This window comes from Remersonia thermophila, chromosome 3, assembly GCF_042764415.1.
Source record: "Remersonia thermophila strain ATCC 22073 chromosome 3, whole genome shotgun sequence".
Taxonomy (NCBI): Eukaryota; Fungi; Ascomycota; class Sordariomycetes; order Sordariales; family Chaetomiaceae; genus Remersonia; species Remersonia thermophila.
The window spans coordinates 32,782-58,412 of NC_092219.1; the positions used below are offsets into that span (position 1 = coordinate 32,782).

The window sequence follows — 25,631 nt, forward strand, 5'->3', positions numbered from 1 at the left end:
TCGACAGTTCCATTTTGCTGTCAGACCTTGCCTTTCTGGTCGTCAACTCCCCGTCCACTCCAGCAGCCGGACACAGCCTTGTCCAAAAGCTGAATGCGGAAGCAGAACCCCTCAGAATGGAGAAACCTTGGACTTAGTGTCGGAAACCTAATCGTCATGGATTCCAGAGTGCCCAAGGAAGATACCCGATTGATGAAGACACGACGGCTGGAAGAAGGAGCCGGGAGCCTACCTTTCTGCAACGGAAACCTTCCATGCCCAAACAGGTCATCTCCCTCGACCAAGCACGGGTCATTACGACGTAGTGCTTCGTCAACGGGAACTCGCCCTATATCCCGGTGACTTGTAAGGAAGCCGTAGAGGCTCCCTCCCCGCCGACTCTGTGTCTACTTAAGGACACGGAATCTGCCCGCCCTTTCGTCTTCTGCTTTTCTTTGCCATTCCATCACCTCGAGTCCACTCCATCATTCTCACATCTCATCCTGCATACTTTGTCTTCAGCATCATCAAATCATCATACCAGCGATTGCAAGCGAAAACAACTTCCCAGCGAACATCGTCGTATCATTCCAGTCAAGATGATGTGGCACATCCTCATTGCAGCCCTGACTGCTACAGCCGCGGCGCAGACGATCACGCTCTCGTCGGGGCAGTCGTTGCCGTCTGGCGTCACCCTTCCCTCTGGCGTGACTGTCGTCACCGCAAGCGCCACCACAACAGAGGCCGCCGCCCGCCTCGCCCGCATGCGTCGTCAAGCCGGCATCACCAGCGCGTCAAGCGCCTCTATCAACCGTCGCCAGGGTGCAGGGATCTCGATCAACCTCAACCGCCGACAGGGCGCAGGAGCCTCGAGCGCCTCCGTTAACCGACGTCAAGGAGCAGCGATCTCAATCAACCTGCGTCGCCGACAAGGCACTGGCGTCTCAAGCGCGAGTGCCTCCCGGAACAACGGCCGCCGCCAAGCTGCCTCGCGCACGTCATCCTCTCAGCAGACGGCGACGAACACCTAAAGTCACACAGGAAATCCCGCAGGCCCCGGCTGATGGGAGTGATATGACCACCCCAGTACCGTCATTCAGATTGGCATATGTACACTGTGCTAGGAGTGGCTACGTCCAGTGGAAGGGTTGCGGGTGAGTGACTGTGGCGGGCGAGATAGGGCCCCGCTTGGCACATAGTTTGGGTTCATGAGGCTGCCCAAGAGAGAGTAAGGCTAGGTAGTGCACTGGGTTCTGGCTGTTCCTAGATGCTGTAGACTGGAAATCAATCAGCTCAAGACTTGTGCCCAGATGTCGTTCCTTTTTGGTCAAGTGATCAATCCTGGTGCGTCTTTGTACGTGACCTGTCGAAGTGTCGAGCGTTCCCGCGAGCTATGGTTCACTCGGTGTTGATGTTGTCAGGTCAGGCGTTCTGACCTTAGCAGAGGCTCCTCCGGGTTCTTTGATGGCAAGGATAACCTCATGCCGTGTGTTTGTCGTGATGATATATATTATCACGGGACAGGAGACCGCGAGTCCTTGAAGCATTTCGTTCTGCGTTCTATTTTAACCTAATCTGCTAGAACCATGTCCTGCTGATCTGTGGCTGTTATCTCCTTTGCCCGCCCGTCATCGACCTACCAGCGCACTTATGGGTATGACAACCGATCGTCGATGCCATTTTCACTAGCCCCGACATGACGCCCTGTACATTGCGCAGTGTGTTGCTGTGCTTCATTGTGCGCGTTCCTTCGCCGCCTTTACCTACGCCTTCTAGGTGTCCAGAAGCTTTGGTGGCCGAATTCCATCGATGTCATCTTGTGTTAGAATGGCTCTTGTCCAGAGTCTCAGCCCTCCCGTTAAAGTTCACCAGCCGCAAAACTCGTCTGATATAAATTCTGATGACGGCCTGTGTCAGCGGCTTCGACCCGGTCTTGCGCAGGTTGATGCCATGGATGTAGGAGAGTTCTGATCAGCCTAGATAGCCGTTGGCTAAACGCTTTCAATACACGCTTCAGCCACTTTGTTATCATCGGGGTGGTCTTGATGGGCTCAAGCCCTTGGCTTGTATATGATCCATCAGGATGGTCGTGATAATCCCAATTTGTGCTTGCTGTTGTGAAAGATGATGATGTTATCTGAGCGGCCACAGTATATTGGTCCAGTGATCCGGTGCGTTCGTAAATGCGAAGAAAAACACTTCGATTCCAGAGCCTTTGTCCTTCGCTTGTCGTCACCACAGGCACACAGCCATCACCATCCGTCCTCGTTAAGAGGACTGCTACAAACAGGGTCTGTTTGCCCGAGCTCTGGCATCGGCTACCCATCAACACACTTTCTGGCGGCCACTGCAGCCTCAAAACCCAGGTCCTAGAGGGGGCAACGGTGTGCTACAGACACCATACAGGCGGATAATGCTGGCCAGGCAAAGCCCTTCGCGATGGGGAACAAGCTGTGCTATCATCTGAGGCCCGGGATGGGGGGCGGGGGGTGGACTTACCGCTTGGCGGGTGTCGTGCTCAGGATAGCCATTGTGGGCTGCCGGCTGCAGATAGACGTTTCATTAGCAAGGTGGGCCTTGGAATCTGAAAGCAAAAAACTCGCGGCCTAGGCTTTCTAGGTCTCTTGAGCCGCCGCAAGGGTAGTGGGGAGCGGCGGGGTGGAACGGCAGGGACCGACCCATACTGCGCACCTCCACGGGACGCACTCTTTCTGCCCCAATGGCATCGCTGTAATGACCTTCTGGGTATACAGAAAACTTCCGATAACTTTGCGTCTGGAGCTAGCAGGTAGCAGGCGAAGGTATAGGGGGACGCGTCACACATGAAGAGGAAATGAAATTGGGGAAATCAACTTGTGAAGTCGTAATGGAATGAGGAATGAAGAGATGCATGCCAAGGGAGAGGGCTTGAGATGAGTGGAAAGGAACAAGGGCTCAGTAAGTGTTGAAGTCCCGTGAAGGATGTAAGAGAAGAGAAGAACGCAAGACGAACCGGGAGGGGAAGGAGAATTAAATACCATACTCTGAGGTCAATGTACACCGGCAGTCTGTGGGTGGGCTACAGCTTTCTAATGGATTCTATGCAAGTGCGTATACAATACGTATGGATAATCGCAAAACCCAACATCAGGTTTGGGTTTAGAATTTACTTTTACCCAGGCGCGCGGGTGTGACTCAATCTACAGTAATGATCTCAGTTCCTATGATCCGGTTCCAAAACCTCCCATGTCAGAGTGGTTTATCTACGCTGGACAGAACTTTTGCATTGTTGCCCCCAGAAAATTCCGGTTTTCATCCCCGTCAGGGATGGAGAACAAGTTTTGCTCAGGATGTCCCCATGGCGACCGGAACAACAGCTAGGCTTAATAAAGACCGAAGACAACAAGCGGGCTATTTTTGATTGGGAAGCTGGGAGTGGAAGTAGACTGAGTGCGTTATGGAGTGGGTAACCAACATAACCAATTGCCTTGGTAACAAAATAAGGGACATCAAGCATTAAGTCACTCGAAGATACAACTGTATGAAGGAGCTAAATATATATCTTGCGTGTGATGCTATGATGTGTCGATCTTGCAACCAGGAGAATATAGCAGCCCTCTGAAGCTACTCGGAACACACACCGGTCAAGGCCGTGGCCAGCGCATAGCGGCACCGCGCTTTCCGAATGCCAGCGCCAACCAACCACCGATCAAGCATAGACCACCGATCGGCGTGACCGGACCAAGAACACGAAACCGTTCTGTGTCGAGGGTCAAGGCATACAGACTGCCGCTGAACATGGTCATACCCGCGGTGAAGAGTGCGCCGGCGACGGGATTGTTGCTTGCCACAAGCAGGGCAACAGAATGGACAAGCTGGAATTAGGAACAAGCAGCAATGAGTCAGCGGGGATCAAGGGCGTCGTGCACTTTGCGTGGGGGTATTGGAGGCGGGGGGAGGGACATGACCAAACACGGTACCTGATATTGAGCTGCCGTGGACCAGTTGGCAAGTTTCTGAGGATCGGAGATGTGTTTCTTGAGACCATGAGCGCCAAACGCTCCGAGGCCTACGGCAGCAGCACCAAACACGGCGCCGGTTTTCCAAAAAATGGTGCTCATTGTGTTGTCTTCGGGATCGGAGTTGCGGTGCACAGGAGTTGGAAGAAGTGGCAATGTCTCGTCTGACGCCATGCAAATCAAAAGATATTAGAGGGAGGATGTAAGTTCTGCGAGGGTACGGTGGCTAGAAAGTCGACACGGGATTCGATTGTGCTACCATCCGTGACTGGTCAATCGCCAGCGACAGCACGATGTCGACTTGAGCTTTCGGACCATGTCGGACGCTTCCGTGAGGTGGGGCTTGATGTCCAATCAGATTCTGTCATGCCTATGGATCAGAATGGACTCGGCTGGTTTCGGCAAAGGCCCATGACGCATGTCTTGGCATTCCTTCAACCATCAGAAATAAAACAGCAGAAGAAAGCTTCGAAGCGCTTCAACGAGTAGCCAAGACAGCTGGAAACGCTCAGAGACATGATCATCGACACCATGAACAAGTATCTTGAGAGATATCTGCAGTAGCTAGTAGGGTAATGGTAGGAGCATCCTTTTCCCTAGCCAAGATCCTACATTCCGTTCTGAAACCATACAGCTAATTCAACAATGCTGACTTCTTCTACTACCTCTGCTTGACTTGATCAAGATCAATTTGTACTGTTTCTGGGATCTGCATTTTGCCTTGAACTTGGAGGTGGATCCATCACTTCGGACGATTGTATCTTGTGTACGTGCTGGCGTGTAATGAACTGAACCAGACGTTAAGTGACGAGGAGCGGTTTTTAGGTTGTAATTAAAGCTAACACAAAGTCCTCTCATCAAGAAGGGGTTGCCCTCATAGTCGAATATATTCCAAAGCACAGCCCTATGGGATCACACAAGACCGAAATGTTATCGAGGTTTTTGAGGGATAGCTTTTGTCCTATTGTCTAAGAAATTGTAATGGCCCGGACCTGTGAGAGTGTATACGGCGGAAAGGAGTGGTTGGAAGCTGTTGTTCAAAAGAAGAAAACAACTATCTAATATGCCTCTCCTGGAGGCTCCTTATATACACAATGGATGCCCAGAATAGCGGTCTGAGCAGGCAGAATGCCTGCTGGGGTTTAGGACCAGGGTATAAGTCCCTATAAATCCTGTTATACACCTCCCAGTTGTTCGTAATCAGCGAACAACTGCTATAACAGGATCCTGAAAGTTAAAGAAAAGAGAGAAATGCCGTCGTAGCTTTCGCGTCTTTTTTAACAGGGTAGTTAGGAGTTAAATCCTTTTATAGTATACTATAAGCTGTTTTAAACTTTAGGACGGACCGTATCCAGTAATCTAAAGCTTTTGTAATCGGTTGATTTTCTAGGCTTTTAAAAGGTTGACTTAAAGGTTAATAAAGGAAATTATTCTTCTTCCGGAAATATTAATAATAATCCGGTTGACTATAATATTCTAAAACTATAATAATAAAAATAATCTTTCCGATTATTATAACTATAGAAATAGCTTTCCTAGGTACTATATCGATTTCCAGCTCTATTAGTTTTTTTAGTATTAAAAGTATATTGTTAAACAGCTTAATAAACTAGGTCGCTAATTCTCATCGTTTAAAATATATTTTCGATCGTTTAAAACTACTCTTTTTACCCTTTAATTATAAAGGAGTAACCAACTAATTCTCGTTACAATTATTTATAGTTTTCTAATATATTATAATAGTTGTTTAGCTTTTTATATTGCTAAGGACAGTAAAAAACCTATTAATACAAGTAATAATATTAATTTACTTATAAAGTTACTTTCTAATAGTATTATAGTATCCTTTAATAATAATTAGGATATTACAGTTATACTGTATAAAAATAAGGTTAACCCTGCTAAGCTTCCGCTCTTTAAACTTCTATAAAGGTTTAAGGATAGCTGTAGGGTTCTTAGTTAACGGATTAAACCCTATATAGGTTATCTTAAGTCGACTTTAAAGTATAGTAACGGCTTATACTTATTAGTTATAGGTTAAACCTATTACTATCGTTATAAAACGGTAACGTTTTATAGACTCGGGTAAAACTTCCTTTTTATTATTTTAAAGTCTTAGACAGTTATTATAGTAACCAGTATTATATTTTTAGCTAATCCTTTTAATTATATATTAATCCCTTATTACTAGCGTTTACTATTATTTAGTATATATAATATAAATAAACCGGCGCCCTTAAAAATATAAGTTTATTATTTTAGAGACCCGATCTATAGATTCTAATAAATATACAGATTATCGATTGTACCCGTTATATATATAAAGACCTAAAGGCTAGTATCGCTAAGGGTTAATAGCTAGAGTCTCTTCTATCTTTAAAGGAGAGTTTAAAAACTCTACTCCTTTATATTACTAATAGCGTTTTAGCGCTGCCTACTTTAATTTAGTCCGGTCCCTCTACGCTATCCGGTACTCGTAAGCGTTCTTTAACGGTAATTTCCGCTCCTTCCGGCCCGGCTAGTAAAAAGAAGAAGGAAGATAAGTCTCCCCTTGCTAAAAAGACTAAGGATAAGAGTAAAGGCAAGGCAGTAAAGGAGGATAATAATAAAGATAAAGAAGAGGAGCTTTTAAAACGTCCTCTAGCTAATATAAAAGCTAAGGAGGATACTAAGGTGAAGGAAAAGGAGGCGGAGGCTTAGAAGATACGTTTATACGCCGAGTTAAAGAAGCGTAGGTTAGATATTTAGGTTATCGGTTTATTATATTAGTTTCTAACGCTTCGCGCCCTTATTATAAAGTCTCTAGGAATAAATCCTATTAATTAACCCTTTGTTTTAAGTTACCTTTTAAATCCTACGCTATTTTAATAGTATTTTAAAGGTTAAAAAACTTCCGAAAATACTTAAAACACTATTGTAATAAATTCTTCGTTAATCCGTTAGCTAGTATTTATACCGTTTAAAGGTATTCGATACTAAAAGTACCTTTTTTAACCTACTCTTTTACCTATATATTATAGATATCGACGTACTTTAAAAAGGTATTTATCCGTATTTTATCTTTAACTACTAGTCTAATTACATTAGTATTATTACAGTAGATTACTTACGGTTCTCCGAGGTCTAGAGTAATATTTTTAAAAAAGCGTTATAATATTATAATTTCCTTAGTAGTACTTATAAACGCTATTAGTTTAGCTTCTATAGATAAAGTAGTAACTGTTAACTGCTTTATAGCCTTTTATATAATTATACCCTTAAAGAATATTATTACGTAGCTCTAGATAGACCTTTAAGTATTAAAGCAATCGGTAAATAATATATCTTCTACAATAAAGAGTACTTGCGACTTGGTTTCCTTACTAATATATATAATCCCTAAATACTTTATTCTATACAGGTAATAAACTACCTAATACATTATAAAAATATATTAGTATAACGGATTTGTTAAAAAATAAGATAGCTTTAACGTAGTAAAAGCTACGTCTAAGTAAATTATAATAGTTATATAAAGTATCGAACCAATAAACTTTTAGAAAAGTTTAATTTTATTATTTAAAGCGGTCCCTTTATATTTGATAAGATTGCTAAAGGGAAGTGGAATATAAGGCGTATAAACCGTAAGGTTAATGTCGAACTTTTTAGCTACTTTTTCGATGTATTAGTCGTAGACTAAGAATACTTAGCGTTTCGGATAGTTCTTAATAATTCTTACGCTTAGGAACTACTTTACCTCTCCTTTCTTATAAAGCTTATACTTAGCTTTAAAAGCATTTATAATACGGTTTACTTTATCTATATAGTTTTAATAGAAGAAGATAAGATAGTTATCGACGTAGAATACAATAGTAACCTACGTTAGTCGTTATAGAAAAGGCAAGGCTTTTCTTTAAAGGCTTTAAAGCCTAGTTTACGTAAGGTAGAGGAGAACTTTCGGTATTAAAGGAAAGGTAACTCTTAAAGTCTATAAAAGGCCTACAAAAGTTAAATATACTTCTCTAGCTACTTATATCCTTCTAGAAGCTTATAATATACCGGCGTTTCTAGAAGGGTATTTAAAAATACTTATTTAATATCGAACTAGTAGACTTTAAAGTTAAAGTACGTAGCAATCGCTATTATAAAGCGAAATATATAAGCGGCGAGGGTAGCGGTATAAGTTGTTTTAAGGGTATTTTAGCGTTATAGATTACTTTTAATATAAATATATACCTTTACTTTCTTAATATAACTATACTCGTCGAACTTATATATAAACACCTATTTAAAAAGTAAAGGACGTCTTTTAGCCTTTACGCAGCAGATAATACGTTAAGTTTTCCGGTTAACGAGATTCCTAATCTCCTCGTTATAAGCTTCTAAGAATAAGTATTTAAACTTATAATTTTTAATATTTCGAAAGTATTAAAGTGTTTTAGTATTAGCTAGTTCTAAGAAATATATTTTTAGTATTTTAGGAGTAATACCTAAGAGTTTTACAGACCTCTGGTTTACGGCCGCCGTTACTTCGCAATAAATAATATAAGTTTAAAGGCTATTACCTTTATAAATAGGATTATTTAGAAAAAAGGTTATATAGAAGCTCTCCTAGTATCTTTAATTCGGTAAATATATACTATCGTTTCGATATATCCCGAATACCAATCCGATAAATCTATACTTATCGTTATCGTCTTTACTTTTAAGCCCCTAACCTCTTTACTATCTACTCTAACGTACAGTAGGCTTATATACCTTCCTAACGTATTTACGTTTAATATAGGCTAGATTAAAGTCTTATCTTTCTATAGTCTACTATTTTATTATAGTATTTATAATATAATAAGCGTTCTACGATAGTTTATAAATACCGTTTGCCGGCTATAGAAGCTCCTTCTTAACTGTAAAGAGTCCTATAGTATTATTATCGTAGGGGCCTAACAGGAGTATACTAAGCTCTACGGTTTTATTAACAGGATACTAGTCTTTAACTGTTATACTTTTACGATAAGTATCGCTAATATAAGGTTTAATATCTGTAACCCTGCTAAATCCTATATAAAGCAATAAAGGATTAATAAACGGCTTTAGGGTTAGGAGTCTAGTTGTAAACGATCCTACTTTTAATAGTTTAGTAAAGATATTCGTAAAAAGTATACTCTTTACCTATACTTTTACCCTTAAGTCCTAACCCTTTAGTTAGTTAAAACTTATCTTTAGCTTCTTAAAAGATACTAAGTATTCTAGACTTTTAAGGTTAATATCGTCGGGCTTTTTTACTATACTAGCGTCCCAATACCCTGTATTAAACTTAAATAGCTCTATAATATCCTTTATAATTTAGAGCGGTTGTAGAGATCTATATTCCTTACTAGGTTTATAGAAAAGCTTTTTATTAAAGATTACGTTCCGTATAATAATAACCCTTTTAAGCTAAGGAACCTAAATCCGGTAAATATTAGTTGCCTAGTACTTAACTAAATAACCAATATAAGTTCTCTTAGTTATTTTAAATAACTTCCGGTAAGTATTCGCCTCTCGTTGCTTATCGAATAAGTATATTTAGCATCCGTATATATATAGGTTACTAAGGTAAAGCTTTAGATTTCGTATACGATTATCTATAAACTTAGGTTAGTATTAACGGAAGTATTGCCGAAACTATAAATATAGTTTCTCGTTTAATAATTTTTAGTTATTATATTATAAAGGTATAATATTAATTAGCTAGGCAGCCGCTTTCGTAGCTTCTAGCTATAGGTTGTAAAGTAGGCGGGCTCCGAGAAGTATAGTAAGCCTTCTTTTAATAATCTTATATCCTTATAATCCGTATACCCTTTAATACCGATAGTACTAGTATCGTTATCCTGCCGGATCTTATAGACTTTAAAGCTAAACTATATATTAACCTATAATATATTAACCTATAATATAGTATCTTTAATCTATTTAGCTACAGTATATAGCGACTTAGTTATTAGAGTTTTTATAATTACTTTCCTACTCTACTCGTCTTTAATTATAAGTAGCTATTTTAAACCGTTAAACCTAGGATTAAACTCGAAAAGGTCCTAAATAATTCTTTAAAAGAGTCTTATAGTACGGTTCTTAAAGGGTTAGCGTAAAATAACTCAAGTAATATATACCTATATACAACTTTTATACTTCTTTTTTAGGATACTATCTACTTTGTACCGAACTCCTTTAGCTCCAGAGACGAGTTTTTATATTACTTCGGGCCCTGCGTATCCTATACGTAAGTACTATAAACGCTTTATATCCTTTCTTTTAGGAAGTAGCTTTTTTAATCGGGCAGCTAAACGAATCTTAATAGTAATAAAAGATATAGTTACGGTATACTTAGGCGGAGGAACCCTTAAATAAATAAAACGAACGTTATATTCGAGGAATATTAAATTATATTTACGAACTAACTATTTTATTACTAGACTACGCTTTATAGGGCTATAATAAAGGGTTCCGTCCTACTTATAATATTAAAGGCCTGCCCGCTTAAAAGCTACCTCTAATATAATATTAACGTAGAACCTATTAATAAAAACCGTATCTTTTAGAATTAGGTCCTTAGTATTAAAACCTTTATTACCGTTTAATATATTCCTAAACCTTTATCGCCTACAGGCTTATACTTAGAAAAAGGTTATACCTGCCTTTATATAGTCGTCTAGGTTATCGACTTTATATTAGGATCTAGGTTTAAATTATAACTTATCGTTAACGATATAAACTACTTTGCAATTATTTAGAAAGGTAGAATTATAAAGCGGGTAATAGTCGGTAATAAATATAGTATAGATACTAAAAGGAAGCTGAATTCTTACCTATAGGTCGTAAGGGATTACTACTTTAATAAAAAGCCTTAAAAAGTCTTTATTATTATCGAGTTTTAACTTAACTCCGATCGAACTAGGAAAAGATTCTTTATTACCCGGTCCTAATAATAAGTATAATACTTCAGGACCAGAGAATTTTATCCCTTAAACTTATAACTTGTCTTTAAGGTCTATTTATTAAAGTTTTATAAGGTCGTCGAGGATATATTAATATAAGCCCTAGGATATTATACTGCCTTTCTCGCTTTTACTAGTTATAATAGCTTTAAAATTAAAATACTTAATCGGTATCTAATAATATTGTTCGAGGATTCCGTATAGGCAGTTATAATAAACCTTCGATGTTCGGTTTACTTTCCTATTTTAATTATTTGTGACAGCGAAAACGGATCCGCTGATGCTGCCATCAGCTAGTGTACTATATATACCTGCTACTGCAACACACCCCCTAGACCGAGGCAATTAGTCGAGGTCTAAGTTCCCTGGTACACTTATTTATCCTGACTTGGAGTTAAAGGAAATTTCATCTCTATCCTCCATCGTACCCCCGAGGGGTGCCTGGGTGTTTATTTATCAGACGCTACCCTAAAAACGTCCTTTGTGTCAGGTATGCAAATACAGGTTTCGAACTTAGAGCCTTCTCATTGTATATGACTTTTTATAGTGCAGGTAGCACTAGTTATCAACATACCGCTGCGTAAACAGAAGAGGACCGGGCTCATAACTGTGACAGCAAAAACGGATCCGCTGATACTGCCATCAGCTAGTGCACTATATATACCTGCTACTGCAACATTATTAGACTAGTTATAGCCTTAATTACCGTTTTTTCTATTACTATTCTTACCTTTTCTTTATCTATAGCTACCCTTTAACTTAGAAGACTTACCTTTACTATTACCGTTATTTTTCTTATTAAACCCTTATTTTAATAAGTTTTATTAGTCAGATAACTATCTATATCCTTTAAAAATAGCGTAAATATATAGTAAAATATATACCCCGGCTCTATTCTAAAAGAGAAATCGGTATAACTAGTCTATATATACCTCTATAGTTTCCTTAGGGTCGTCTCGGATAACTTTGTCGGCTAGGAATATATACTTAATATAAGCCTATTCTAGGGTAATACGCTTCTAAACAATATTTAAAAAGGCTATAATAGTTAGGAGACCGATTATATTAGTAACTCCGTTTACAAGTATATTATAATACTCGCAGCGGAAGTCTATAAACTATTTAAAAGGGTTTATAGCTATTTTAGCTCTATTAAAGACGTTAAAGAAAGCTTTATAAAATACCTTTATTTTTACCGTTTAAATAGGAATAATTTAGGCTTCTAAAATATATAGGAGGTTACAGCAGATCTATAGCTGTTTTATTAACGTAAAAAGATTAAAGGCGTTTTTAAACAGATTCTTCCGAATAATATTAAAGATAAAATAATATACCGTATTATAAGCCTTCCTTTAATTATTCGAATCGTTTTATAGGATCTTTAGGAAGTACCGGAGAAGGTTCTACTCGTATATATAATCTACGTCGGACTTAAAAGGTTCTCCTAGTTTTTCCGGTTTAGGACCCCTTTCCTCCGGATTAACGTTCTACTAATCTTAAAGCTCTCGCTAGTATTAAATCCTAAGCTGCTGCTAGACCTCTAAGTAGACGTCTATATAAAACAGCTTTTAATTATTATTAAGGATCTTCAAAACCATTTTAACGTTTACTTCTAGTTTACAGATCTGTTATACGCTATAGGTATAAGCTTCGTTTCGGATATAATCGAACTATTGTCCCTAGTCGCGGAAGGTCTTTAGCTATACAACGCTAAGAGTATAATCCTTAAGGATTAAGTCTATCTTACCGAGGAAGGTGCTTTAACAGTTAGCGACAGGTTTTAAGAGAGAGAGGAGAAAATAAACGAGCTAAACGCTTTAAAAATTGATTTAAAGGCTTATAATAAGAAGGGGAGGTTCTCTTTCTACGTAGTAGGAAGGTACCGGGCTTATAACTATAATGGCCCGGACCTGTAAAAGTGTATACGGCGGAAAGGAGTAGTTGGAAGCTGTTATTTAAAAGAAGAAAACAACTATTTAATGTGCCTCTCCTGGAGGCTCCTTATATATACGATGGATGCCCAGAATGGCGGTCTGAGCAGGCAGAATGCCTGCTGGGGTTCAGGACCAGGGTATAAGTCCCCATAGATCCTGTCACAGAAATCAATAACCGTATGTTCTCAATGCATACTCGCAAGCTACAAAAGTGTGCTGGCTGCATCGCTCTCATCTTCTTTTCTCTTACTGGCATTTCCTATATCTCTTAAGATCATTCTTTATTTCTTTTCCCTCTCTCATTTCAGAACGGAACTCAGCCCCTCTGGCTGCGTCTCTGAGAGCTGTTTTGGGCTCGTGGGTCCATGCCAGTCGTTGGCTTGTACGCCGTATAGTCGTCGAGACCAGGGTAGACCCGACGCACTCTGGGTGTATCCCTGCGAGGTTGGTACACTTTAATAGCGGGGTCTAGATGGCTGGGCCTGTAAGTGTTTGCCAGTATGTCTCATGAACGACTTGGTCTAACTATGTTTCACTGGCTTGTGTCCTTGTGCAGATGACGAATGATCATTTTGTCGTCACGTTCAATGACGAGCAATAGTTACCTGGTAAGCTCAGCCCTTCGAACCGGACCTCCGAGTGCACGATCCAGTTCCTAATAGCGAAGTACATTTGCTTAGCTAGCATTTACACCCGCAGATGGATGCAGAACTCCACCGCGCCTCAATAACATTGTTCCCAGATGAACTTCAATGGCGGAATCGCAAATAGGTTAACTTGTAGGACAGGAAATACCAGACTCTTTGTTTTGACGACTAGGTTGTGAGGCAGATTGCAAGCCATCCGACTCCTCATATCATTTACAACCCTAAACCATACTTAACCGTCTAATCAGCAACCACCTGGCATGGTGCGAGGCGGATTCCCAGCGATACAACAGAGTGTGGTTTTCAGACTGATGCTGTATGCAGCAGTCTGCAGGACTATATTCAAAGGGGTAAGGTTGCCGGCTTCACAAAGAACAAGCTCTCAGCGGCCTGCGAGTGCATCCTTACGGGTCTGGGATGATTATTTATTTGTGTGGGACTAGGGATGTGGCTCTGTATTTCTGCATTTCAGTCTCCTCTCCAGAATTCAGTAGGTATTCTATCGAGTGATTGACTTTTGAGCCAAGCTCAGAACTCGACGGCGACTTACCGCGCGATGTCAGAAACCAGGTCTGCCTCCCGCATTATCGGCGCCGCTGCTTGGACTCGCACGTGACATTGCCCCCACTGACATTTCGGTCTCAATTCTACCTTCGGGAGCAAACTCATCACTCACAAGCTCAACACGACAATCATCGTCCACCACTTGCCCCACCAACAAGCGCAACAGCCAGACAAATAGCCAAGGTCGAAAGAAAAATGCCAGTCCCAACAACCCGCCAAGTCATCCCTGGTGCCCTTGTCAACATCGTCCTCAAGGCCGACCAGCCCACGGGTCGCACCGTGCAGGGCGTCGTGGGCCAGCTCCTGACACGGGGCAACCACCCGCGCGGTATCAAGGTGCGTTTGACCGACGGCAGAGTTGGGAGGGTGCAGAGCATGGCCACCGGCCCGACAGGGGCGGGTGCCTGCATGGAGGCTGCCGAGGATGCAGGGCTGTTAGGAGACGATGGTTCGGCGAGGAATGGAGAAGGAAGGGGCAGGAGAGAACCTGGTCGACGGAACGGAGGAGGGTCAATGATGGTAGAGGATACTCGTGGAGAGGAACAGCCTCTGTCGAGCCGGGGGATCGGGCTGGATGCCTACATCAAGCCGACCAAGGCCAAAGGTAAAGGGAAGGGCTCAGGGAATCGATCCCAGGATGCAGGGCCAGTGGCAGAGAGGCCAACCTCAGCAGGATTGGTGGACTCATCACGCCATGGGTCCGCAGACGATATGTGTCCTGTTTGCGGTGATTTTAGAGGAGACGCTGCAGCCTTGATGCATCACGTGCAGTCGCACTTTGACGATTGAGACGACGCAGGCCAGATGCCGAGGATCATTTCCTACCAGAATGAACAAGATCAACAACAGAGCAGGCATTCTGCGACGGTTGGAGTTGAAGATTATACTGGTAGGTATGCGGGGCCATGTATCCAATTCCTCTTCAACTGGTTGTCCAATCACCGCTGACGCTCGCCCTTATCCCAGGACCCATCACAACCAGTGGCTGCCATTCCCATATCACCTACGCTAGCATTAGGAGCATTCCATTACGCAGCATCTCCAGATCCTTCTTCGAAAGAGGATCGCGCCCATTGTGGGAAGCTGCTTTCCTCTCGGCGGAGCTCCACGTCGTGATGTCGCACTTATCACCACCGATCGCCGGCGGCCTACGGCCGTCTGTCTTGCCGTACATCTTCTCATACTCGAGGAAGGCTGAGGCTGTGTTCCACGGGTCCTCTTTCGACGGAACGGGGAGCATCTCAGCAGCCTCCTGGGTGGGTTGCTCTATGTCTGGAAGCCTGATGGAGTGGCGTGCGGCGTAGCCAAGGATATAGTCTTCATAGTCGTCCATGTTGAAGGTGTATTGGACGGAGGAGCCGTCCACGGCAGCCAGCTCGACCGTCTCTTCCTTGCCATTCTCGAAAAGGCCAACTTCTTGCCACGTACGGGCAATCGTGACGTACAGCGACATAATGAGCCCGAGATTCTTGACCTCGGAGTCCAGACCCAGGCGGCTATCGCGTTCGAGACGGGCCAGTATGGCAAGAAAAGTCCGGCCAACGAGGCGCATGAGTTCGTTGAGACCCTCACTATCGTCAACCCTTTGAGAGGGGGAAGAACGCCTGTGTTAGTCTCACATCTCGGCTCGCATGCAAAGAGGGACGCGATGGCCGGGGAGAGGAGGCAAACGGCAAGTGAAGTTTACTCACATGCCCATCTCCAAGGCCAGTTCAGTATGCAAGAAGAACGCCATGGTCTCGCATACGACCCATTGCTCGCGCCAGTTCTTGTCTGCCTCAACGAAGTCGAGCAGCAAATTTTCTACAACCTCCATGATGCCGTACAACGGGGTGTCGTTGTAACAATCCAGGTCAAAATTGTTCGGATCGCGGAATTGTGCCATATCGATCTGGCCGATGAACTTTCGGCGCGAGGCATACGTTGCGATCCACTTGTGGTCGGGGTGGTCGGCAGCCGGCTTGCCGCAGAGGCACGTCTTGCCGCCATCACAGGCTGGCTCGTCGTCCTCTTCCTGCTCGTCATCATCCTCGTCATCCCCAGGCTCTGAAAACGGCGGCCTGCACCAACAAATGAATTGGTATGCCTTCTCAGGCGTATTCCAGAGCTGCCGGTACGCGGTATCAATGTTGCCTGAGACCGAGACGGCGGACCAGCGCTGTCCGCGGGGGACAGGTGGGAGCTGAGACGAGGGTGGTTCTGATGTGGACATGGCGCGTTAGAAATTCTGTCGAGACGCGTCAAAACAGGATTCGTGGCGGTTTCGGGATGTTTTGCTGGTGTTTCAATCGTGATAATCTTCTAGGAACCGCGAAACGATCTACTATAGAGCAGCGTCGCGAAGTCATGGGGATTTGGTCGTAGCGCCGGGAAGCTTTGTAAGGATTGAGTGGATCTAACTAGTGAGTCGGTCGTCGTCGTCAAGCCACCGAAGAAATGGCCCGGGGAGGAATGGACCCGACTGGCACCTGAAATGGCGGGGCCCAGGGGATCAGATTGAGCCCCGGGTCCACCCGACCTCAGCAAGTGGGATGGATCCGTTGACCATGCCACCCCTGATCGTTGGGACTGAGCATCGAACACATCGAACTGGTTCTCTCACGTATTATACCTCCTATGCTACAATACACCCATGGTCAGGGCCACAGTTAGGCACCCCGGTACTTTTCTTTTTATACATCCATTGGTGAAATAGTGTTTTAGGGACAATGGAGAAATGGCGTCAATGAGACCACACTCTACTGGTTTAAGTCTCACGGTTAAGTCTTTGTCTGCAGCTCGCTCCTTACTCGACAATGTTTAATACTGCAGGAGCAAATTTTTGTGCTACCTCATCGTCAACTTCACGGGGATACAGAATAGGATCAAGTGAATAGACTGCACACGCTGGAGATGAGCGTGTGAGTGAGCGATACTAGGCTACACCACACACTGCACAGGTGCATCAGAAGGGATTTCGCAGCAACGACACATTAAACACGCCGCCTTGCTCTAGAACTTAACAATGCTTTCGACAACAAGCATATCTGTATCAGCAGGCCGAAGTGTTGGATCCTTGATTACCTTCTTGTCGTAGTCAACGCTGAGGTGGGCGATGAGGGCCGCGCTGGCGATCCGCTAATAAAGTATGCGAGAAGAATCCAGCCCGCCCACCAGAACCCGTTGTTTTGGCGGTTTTCAAGGTAGACGCTGAGGCAAGGAGCTACTGCGTAGTTCACCGCATTGAGGTGTGATCGATAGCCGGCACCCTGCCTATGTACCTGAAAACCAATGTTCAAGGGCTGCGACGGACTTGCGACCCGCCACTCCTCGTCGTTTTTGTGGAGCGTTTTCGGGCTTCGGCAGAACTGGATCGAGTTGTCTACTATAATAATTACGGGTTGCGCCTTGTTACGCAACCGCAACCCATGGGTATGTGGCGACATGCATGGGGTGATGCACCCAGTCCGGGTAACAGCGCAAACGGCCCCAATTCAGACGCAATTTTGGAGTCGGGGGGCGCGAGCCAGCATAGAGGCGGTGAGACTGTTACAGGGCCCCGTGGCCTCCAAGTAGCGGAACGGTGAGGATCTACACAACGAGGCTTTGGCATGAAATTGGTTTCATTGCCATGGAAGCAGCACCCTGACATTAAGCATTATGACGGTAGAACCTGGGAAGCAAAGTAGTCATATACTTTGGCCTGCATTATCTCGTGGCTTACGCGATCCTAATGATTCCACATCCTGTGACAGAGGTGTTGTACTTGGGATAATCACAATGGGGTCCACAGCACTGACGCCGTCAACACGGCAGGTCACCGTTGATTCTGAAAGCTCCACTCCCTGCAGCCTACCGCGGCTCGGCGACATGAAACCAGCGTGTTCGCTACCTCCATCTCGCCGGCGGTCACAGCCGCATCGTCCCAGGAGCGGACGCAGCGTTGGGATGCAGAGACAGAAAATGGAGCATGATATCTCTGAAACGGACCAAAATACAGTCTTGCAGGATGCGACGGTCATGTCTGGGTTCTTGAGGGAGTCTCGGAGAGTCGATAGACGGATGCCAGAGATGACACAGGTGCTGACGAACCAGGAGAAGCCTCGGTTAGTGGTGACATTGGGTAACCAACGTAAGGTTTCGCGTAGGGGCCGTTGAGGAAGAAATGTCGGACTCACAAAAATCCCAGCGAAAACAGCCCTATCAAGATAATCTTATGCGCCCTCGGCAGCGGCAAGGTCTTGAGAAGCGGCATCGGCATGATGAGAATAAGCACATCCGAGACAACATGGGCGATTCCTTGAGCGGTCCAAAAGGTAAGGCGGCGGTCGCAAGTCCAGTTCAGATTACGAGGATCCCAGTTCCCGGACAACGGGAGGCACACCAACAGGCCACCGACAAGGCCGGCCACGGTCCATACTACCAACAGCGCGAGTCCAATGTCGCAGAGTAGTTGGAATCTGGGAAGGGGGAGCACTCGACGATACTGGAGCAGAAAAGCGGCTCTGAGGAGCATGATAGTGGAGTGGTACCCGAGGGCGGAGAAGAAGACCAGCTGTTGAAACAGGAGATCAGCACCCGCGTGGCGTCAGTGTGGAGTAGGAGATGGTGTTATTGGGGGAGAGCGGGGGCCAACTACCTTTAAGAACAAACATGGACTTCTCTTCGACAGAAAGAGTGTCATAATGAAATCCAAGGCCGTACTTAGTCGCTAATTTTTCTCGCGAGTTAATAAACAGGCCAAGCAAATTGTACGGGACCATAAAAGCAGTCACCAAGCGTACGTACCCACTGCAGCCCCAATGGCACTTCCATACAAAGCCAGCTTCAACGATGATGGATGTCAGTATCTTTTCTTGGGCTCCGCCCTTTAGCTCTGGGCGTTGACAAAACATGACCCCATAGATACACCAATCGGAGAAAAAACAAACTAGGGCGAAAAAAAGAGGGGAGAGGGGGGCTCAGAGGGTTGCTGACCACTGTGAGACCGAGCGCAATGTCGTCAAGGCCAACTTTCCGAATGATTTGGAACCGTATATAGAAACGCAGACACACCAGAACCGTGACGAGGACCAAGGTCGCAGCGCTGCATGCGACAAGCTTGGTTGCTAGGTTGCCTTGAAAGGTGGATAGGGGTTCCCCATTCTCCACGTTGCTAGACATATCGTCGCCCAACTTCGGCTGGCCGTCCCCGGTACCGACCGAGGAAAGCGAACCAGCTGTGGCATGAGCTGGTATGGAAGAGTCAGACTTGAAGGAAGCAACAATGTCTCATCTCAGAGTCCATGGAACTCCGCCGGAGAGTCTTTCCGTTTAAAAGGGAAGCATGGCTTGATGGTTTCTAGGCAGGCCACAACGGAGGCGAACCTGTCTCTCCCCTGGCGTGTTGGTGTTTCTTTTTCCCCGCCGATCGATGCTCTCCCTGGCTTGACCAAGTCTTAGCACGCCAATAAAGTCAGCCTCGTGCTGCCGCCACATGGACTGATGAGCCAGCATCGACGCCGTCGGGGAAGCATCCGGCAACATCTGGCACCGGGAGTCTGGGCAGGACGTTGGTGTGCCCGCAAGCTGACTCGCTAAAGTCCCCTCCCAGATTCTCGGGTCTGCATTGCGGCTGATGTTCCCGGCCGGCTGCTGGGAATGCCGCTTTACCGATGCGGCTTGTGCTTTTTCTTTGTTTCGGGTCGCCATCTGCGCTGGGGCTACACCGATGAGGTGAGGGGCGACCAAGCATCAATACATAACTAGTACATAAGGTAGGCAGTTAATCTATCTTTTGCCCTCTGCGGATTTCAAGGCTATGTGTTCTCGTATGCGTATGTATTTCAAACCCCTTCTAGTCGAACGTTTCCTGAGTGTCAGGGTTACCTACATGGGGCTACCTATACACCATGATGATTCGCGGTGAGCCAAGACGGTCGCCCATCATTCCTGACCCAGCAACAATCATCATGGACGTTTCGTCGCCTTCCCGGCGGTAACATGCACTACTCCAAGCAGGGCATGCGCTATTGCTCTGAAGTGACGGCTGCAGTCAAAGTTTCGATCACCGATGATCATCGCCTTTTTGGGGCTTGATTGATCAACTGCTACAACCTTTACGCAGTAAACATCGCCGAGACCCACCAGTCTGGTCCCTGAAATCATGTAACAGTACACAGTAAGCTGGACTGCGGTACTGCGCCGACCATTTCCACAAAGGCAACATCTCCCCAAGTTTGACGACTTGTCACGTAGGATAATTACGCAGTCTGGGGTTGCTACCGTATACGGGTGCGCGCCAGGCTTGCTCAGTTTTGTGTGGGAATTGCGTCATGGCTGAGACAGTGGGATTGACACGATCGGCATGCCCACGGTGGATGAAATTAGAATCGGCAATTTAACCAACGTTCTTCAGCGGGGAAACGGCTGGCTTTGTCAACGGTCAAATCGGCCCATCAACAAATCCGATTGCTGTCACTGGCGATGCTCGGTGACTGAGTTGAGTCAACATCAGATGAACCTGCCCAAGACCTCGAGATATGCACGGCATGAAGCGACGAAATTCATTAGTGAGGGATTCCCTACCTGACCTACCACATCAGGTTTACCTTGGCCTCCACATGTGCCAGGAACGACGCAGCACGGGATGCGTCTAGTGGCGGGAGCGCATTGTAACTTGCCTGTTTTGACACGACCTTCCATTCGCGGAACCTGCACCGCAGCGACTTGGCACTATGCCATGTTTCTGACTATGAAGGGAAGCTCGGTGTCGGCATGTGCTCGTATGGTGCTCAGCGGGTCGATGATAAGAAGATGGCGGGAATTCAACGAGTTATTGACAGGAGCTTCTTCCTCGCCGGCTTGATCTCGTCGAGTTTTGTCCATCTGAGCGCTTGGTCAAACGGTCTTGCGTTGGAGAACTCCTGTCAAGAGGAGGTCAAAAGAGCCCGAGTTGCACGTTCCAACTCTTGCATTACGAGGATCGACGCCAGTTGATCCTTTACCGCTTCTGTCGGAACGAGAACGCCCAGCTCAGCTTAGCAATGAAGGCCCCCCGCACCAGCGCGGCAGTCGCAGCCTTGTTGCTGTCGTCAACCGCCAGCGCTCACGACAACGTCCTCACCCCTGAGAAGCTCGAGGCCGACATCACGACCCGGGAGTAAGTCAATGCCTGCAAGCAGGGGCGGCGGCATTTTTGCTAACAAAGCTCTTCAATCTCAAGGCTCCAGAATGTCCTCTGGAACCTAAACCACATTGCCAACACGCACGGCGGCAACCGTGCCTTCGGCGAGCCCGGCTACAAGGCGTCGCTCGACTTTGTCCTCGAGCGCGCCAAGACGCGCTTCGGGGACTACTACGACACCTTTGTGCAGCCTTTCAACCACACATACGACAAGACGCTGGCCATTAAGGTGACGGGCCCCGATGGGAAGAACGTCGAGGTTGTCAGCCCCCAATACAACCCGGCCACGCCGCTGCCGGGTGGCGTCACAGCCGAGCTGATCGATGTCCCTGTCGACGACGAGCGCGGCTCCGGCTGCTACGCCGACCAGTGGGAGGGCATTGACGCGACCGGGAAGCTGGCGCTCGTCAAGCGTGGCGCGTGCGCTGTTGCTGACAAGCTGAGGCTTGCGAAGGAGCACGGCGCTCTGGGTAAGTAAAATACCGGTCCACAAAACGGAAAGCGAGCAACAGGCGGATTGGCTTGGGTGTGTGTGCTGACAAGAGGTTATCAAGGCGTCATCCTGTGGAACCAGGAGCCTGGACCCATCGTCGTCCCGACCCTCGGCGCCGACAGCATCGGCCAGACGGTGCCCGTTGGCATCATCCCCTACGAGGTCGGCGCGGAGTGGCAGGCCAAGCTGGACGAGTGCGAGGACGTCACCGTGACCCTGCTGGTCGACTCTATCGCCGAGACGCGCGAGACCTGGAACATCATCTCCGAGACCAAGCAGGGCGACCCGAACAAGGTCATTATGATCGGTGCTCACCTCGACAGCGTGCAAGCCGGCCCCGGCATCAACGACGACGGCAGCGGTACCGCGGCCGTTCTCGAAATCATGACCGCCCTCCGCATGTATGACGGTTACCCGCACAAGATCCGCTTCGCCTGGTGGGGTGCTGAGGAGAGCGGCCTGGTTGGGTCCCTCCACTACACCTCCCAGTTGTCTGAGGAGGAGATCAACAAGATCAAGTTCTACTTCAACTACGATATGATCGGCTCGCCGTTCCCCGAGTTCAGCATCGGCCAGGACGAGCTCAGCGGCACCGGCGCCAAGGTCCTTCAGGAGTACCTGGAGAGCCAGGGGAAGAAGGTGAAGCTCGGGTAGGTTTCCCCTTTCCGCTTTATTTTTTTTGTCCCGAACGTTGGCGGCTGACAAACCCCTCCTTTTCAGCGCCTTCGGCGGCGGCTCTGACCACGTCGGCTTCGTCGAGCTCGGCATCCCGACCGCCACGCTCTTTACGGGCGCCGGCGCGCCTTGGGATCCGTGCTACCACCAGGCGTGCGACACGCTCGACAACATCGACTGGGACGCGCTGACTGTTAACGCCAAGGCGGCGGCGCGCGCCCTCGCCACGCTGGCCAACTCGCTCGAGGGTGTTGGCGAGCGCCGCAAGATCTCGTTCAACCCGCGCAGCCGCCGTGGTGCTCTGCGCGCTTTCCAGCATTGGAAGGCCGTTGCTGAAGAGGCGGAGCATGGGCATAAGTGCTCGCACAGCAGGCAGAAGGTGGTTGTGTAAGTTGCAGAGGGTGTGGAGGGCTGTATAAATCATTCGGGTGTGTACATACCAAGTATTATAATGAAGACTACCTGATTTTGCCCATCCCGTGTCCAGCTGCCAGCCGGTAGAGGCACGTGCGTCGCTCTGTTGATGGGCTGGTTGAATCTTTTGTTCGGTACCCTAGCATGTGTCGCTCTTGACTGTCGGCTCTAGTTACTAAAGCTGGGTGGTGCTGAAGTGCAGGGTTGAAGATGCATTCCGACCGAGAGAATCCAGCTCTCCCTCGCCCCACGACGCGCTCGATCGCACCGCGCTGCCACATACGAGAAGAAAGCCGAGCGAGCGACCCTTTCCAGCAATCCCAGCAACCCCAGCGTGAGCATCGACGGTCCGCGAGCCGCGGTTTCTTGATCACATTCTCCCACTCGCCCTTGGGTGGTGGCTTGCCGCCGTGGCATGCCGAGCGGCACCCGGTCGCCAACTCCGAGGAGCGAAGCGCAAGACGAGACTTCTTCCCTGCAGCAATGTTGTATCCCCGCGTTTTCAGGCTAAAATGCCACGTGGGAAATCCCCGGCGAGGCCGGTATTAAGGGTGAACACTGCCAAGTTGAGGCATGCATCCCCTGAACGACGCTAGGTCCCAAGCCCTGCCACAAGAAACGGCGGCGTCTTGGCTTTCCCGATTTGAGCCATCACGGAAGATGCTCCGAACACAGCCGGGTTGCGCCGCCGTTGAAGCTGCCACCAGTGCATGAATCCCCCCACTCGCCAACGGTCTTGGGTGCATCTTAGGCGATTCTAGCCTGTCAGACTCCACCGGATTTCCGGGTTCGAGAGCCCTCCCATCGGTGGGACGTTGCTTCGAAGGGTCGCCACGACCGGAATAGAAGCATGTCAACCGATGGGAACATCCAGATGCAGGAAGCTGTCGTCATCCATGGCGTGAGAGCCCTGGAGACCCCATGGGTGACGTCGAGCCGGCGAGCCCGTTGCCGAGAAGTCGGATGGAAGGATTCGAAAGCCTGATGGCATGAGGGTGTCTGGGACCCCCTCTCTATAAAGGACTTGTCTCCTGCCATCCCTCTCCTCCAGCTCGCCGCTCCTCACGCTCCTCCTCAGCAGACGGGCCAATCTGAAGTCGAGTCAGGACCCAACCAAGACAGAACAACAGGCTTACGTTTGCCATGCACTCCAAGTCCTTCCTGGCGGCCGCGCTGCTTGCGCCGGCCACGGTGTCTGCCCAGCTCAATGAGCTTGCGGTGCGCGCCGGTCTCAAGTACTTCGGCACGGCGCTCCGCGAGGGCGCCATCAACAACGACCAGCAGTACGCCCGGATCCTGGGTGACACGCGCGAGTTCGGCCAGCTGGTGCCCGAGAACGGTCAGAAGTGGGACGCCACGCAGCCGAACCGCGGCCAGTTCAACTTCCAGTCCGGCGACATCACGGCCAACACGGCCAAGCGCAACGGCCAGGGCCTGCGCTGCCACACGCTCGTGTGGTACAGCCAGCTGCCCGGATGGGTGAGTGGCTGTTCCCTCTCCCGTCGGTTCTGCATTGTTCTGAAGAGATGGGTGTGCTGACTCTCCTGTTTGTAGGTTTCGTCCGGCTCTTGGAACCGTCAGACGCTCGAGAGCGTCATGAAGACGCACATCGACAACGTCATGGGCCACTACAAGGGCCAGTGCTACGCCTGGGACGTGGTCAACGAGGCTGTCGACGACAACGGCAACTGGCGTGACAACGTCTTCCTGCGCGTCTTTAACACCGACTACCTGCCGCTGTCCTTCCGCCTCGCCAAGGCGGCCGACCCCGACACCAAGCTGTAAGCAATCCCTCCCAAGGCCCTTCTCTCCTCTGCCGGGGCTTCCAGGACATTCTTGAGCGCCGTGCTAACTCTGCCCCCCCACCCCAGGTACTACAACGACTACAACCTCGAGTACAACCAGGGCAAGACGGACCGTGCCGTCGAGCTCGTCAAGATTGTCCAGGAGGCCGGCGCGCCCATCGATGGCGTTGGTTTCCAGGGCCATCTCATCGTCGGCAGCACGCCCACGCGCCAGCAGCTCGCCACCGTCCTCCGGCGCTTCACCTCCCTCGGCGTCGAGGTCGCCTACACGGAGCTCGACATCCGCCACTCGCGCCTCCCGGCCTCTTCCCAGGCCTCCATCCAGCAGGGCAACGACTACGCCAACGTCGTCGGCTCCTGCCTCGACGTCCCCGGGTGCGTCGGTGTGACCGTCTGGTCCTTCACCGACAAGTACTCCTGGATTCCCGAGACCTTCCAGGGCGAGGGTGACGCGCTTATCTACGACAGGAACTTCAACAAGAAGCCTGCGTGGTCGTCCATCTCGTCGGTCCTCGCCGCCGCCGCCACCCAGACTGCCTCGTCGGTCCCGACCTCGACCTCTGTGCCGCCCGTCACCACGACCTTCTCCACCGTCGTGACCACCGCTCCGCCCACCTCGGCCTCGACCACCTCGACCACCAGCAGCAGCGCCGTCCCCGTCCCCGAGCAGACCCGCTGGGGCCAGTGCGGTGGCATTGGCTGGAGCGGCCCCACTCGCTGCCAGAGCCCCTGGACCTGCACGAAGCTGAACGACTGGTACCACCAGTGCCTGTAAGCGTGTACCGGGGAAAAGGATGGGTTGGCCGGTGAATGCGCGGATTTGAGCAGGACAAGCTAGAGCAACGTCCACCTTCGATGAGCTGACCAAGGTTGTGAGAGTGGTTGGGAATCCGGGGATCTCTTCCCCCTCAATTCTTCTGTATTTATTCGGGACGCATTTGGCGTCGGTTGTAGATACCATCAATGCATGCATAACAACCTTTTTTTGTCCCAAAAAAGCAAGTGCCTCCGATGTTTTTGCCGTT

General features: G+C 47.8%; 6 protein-coding genes across 6 annotated transcripts; 3 read left to right on the forward strand and 3 right to left on the reverse strand.

Annotated features, from left to right (window-relative positions):
• Positions 1 to 3,602: 3,602 nt before the first annotated feature.
• On the reverse strand, positions 3,603 to 4,151 carry VTJ83DRAFT_2825 (uncharacterized protein; the record flags this gene model as incomplete). Its single annotated transcript, XM_071009138.1, has 2 exons — positions 3,603 to 3,833; positions 3,939 to 4,151. 2 exons carry the CDS (start codon positions 4,149 to 4,151, stop codon positions 3,603 to 3,605), a joined length of 444 nt encoding a protein of 147 aa, XP_070866706.1.
• A 10,119-nt stretch (positions 4,152 to 14,270) lies between these two features.
• Positions 14,271 to 15,191, forward strand: VTJ83DRAFT_2826 (uncharacterized protein; the record flags this gene model as incomplete). The annotated part of the gene is made up of 3 exons (XM_071009139.1): positions 14,271 to 14,845; positions 14,880 to 14,964; positions 15,042 to 15,191. 3 exons carry the CDS (start codon positions 14,271 to 14,273, stop codon positions 15,189 to 15,191), a joined length of 810 nt encoding a protein of 269 aa, XP_070866707.1.
• Positions 15,079 to 16,287, reverse strand: VTJ83DRAFT_2827 (uncharacterized protein; the record flags this gene model as incomplete). Its single annotated transcript, XM_071009140.1, has 2 exons — positions 15,079 to 15,658; positions 15,767 to 16,287. The coding sequence occupies 2 exons, from the start codon at positions 16,285 to 16,287 to the stop codon at positions 15,079 to 15,081; spliced, it is 1,101 nt and encodes a 366-aa protein (XP_070866708.1).
• A 1,456-nt stretch (positions 16,288 to 17,743) lies between these two features.
• Positions 17,744 to 19,217, reverse strand: VTJ83DRAFT_2828 (uncharacterized protein; the record flags this gene model as incomplete). The annotated part of the gene is made up of 5 exons (XM_071009141.1): positions 17,744 to 18,137; positions 18,233 to 18,609; positions 18,694 to 18,763; positions 18,843 to 18,877; positions 19,032 to 19,217. The coding sequence occupies 5 exons, from the start codon at positions 19,215 to 19,217 to the stop codon at positions 17,744 to 17,746; spliced, it is 1,062 nt and encodes a 353-aa protein (XP_070866709.1).
• Positions 19,218 to 21,079: 1,862 nt separating this feature from the next.
• On the forward strand, positions 21,080 to 22,778 carry VTJ83DRAFT_2829 (uncharacterized protein; the record flags this gene model as incomplete). Its single annotated transcript, XM_071009142.1, has 4 exons — positions 21,080 to 21,195; positions 21,259 to 21,689; positions 21,774 to 22,362; positions 22,433 to 22,778. The coding sequence occupies 4 exons, from the start codon at positions 21,080 to 21,082 to the stop codon at positions 22,776 to 22,778; spliced, it is 1,482 nt and encodes a 493-aa protein (XP_070866710.1).
• A 1,166-nt stretch (positions 22,779 to 23,944) lies between these two features.
• VTJ83DRAFT_2830 (uncharacterized protein) lies at positions 23,945 to 25,381 on the forward strand (the record flags this gene model as incomplete). The annotated part of the gene is made up of 3 exons (XM_071009144.1): positions 23,945 to 24,280; positions 24,356 to 24,582; positions 24,673 to 25,381. 3 exons carry the CDS (start codon positions 23,945 to 23,947, stop codon positions 25,379 to 25,381), a joined length of 1,272 nt encoding a protein of 423 aa, XP_070866711.1.
• Positions 25,382 to 25,631: the final 250 nt, after the last annotated feature.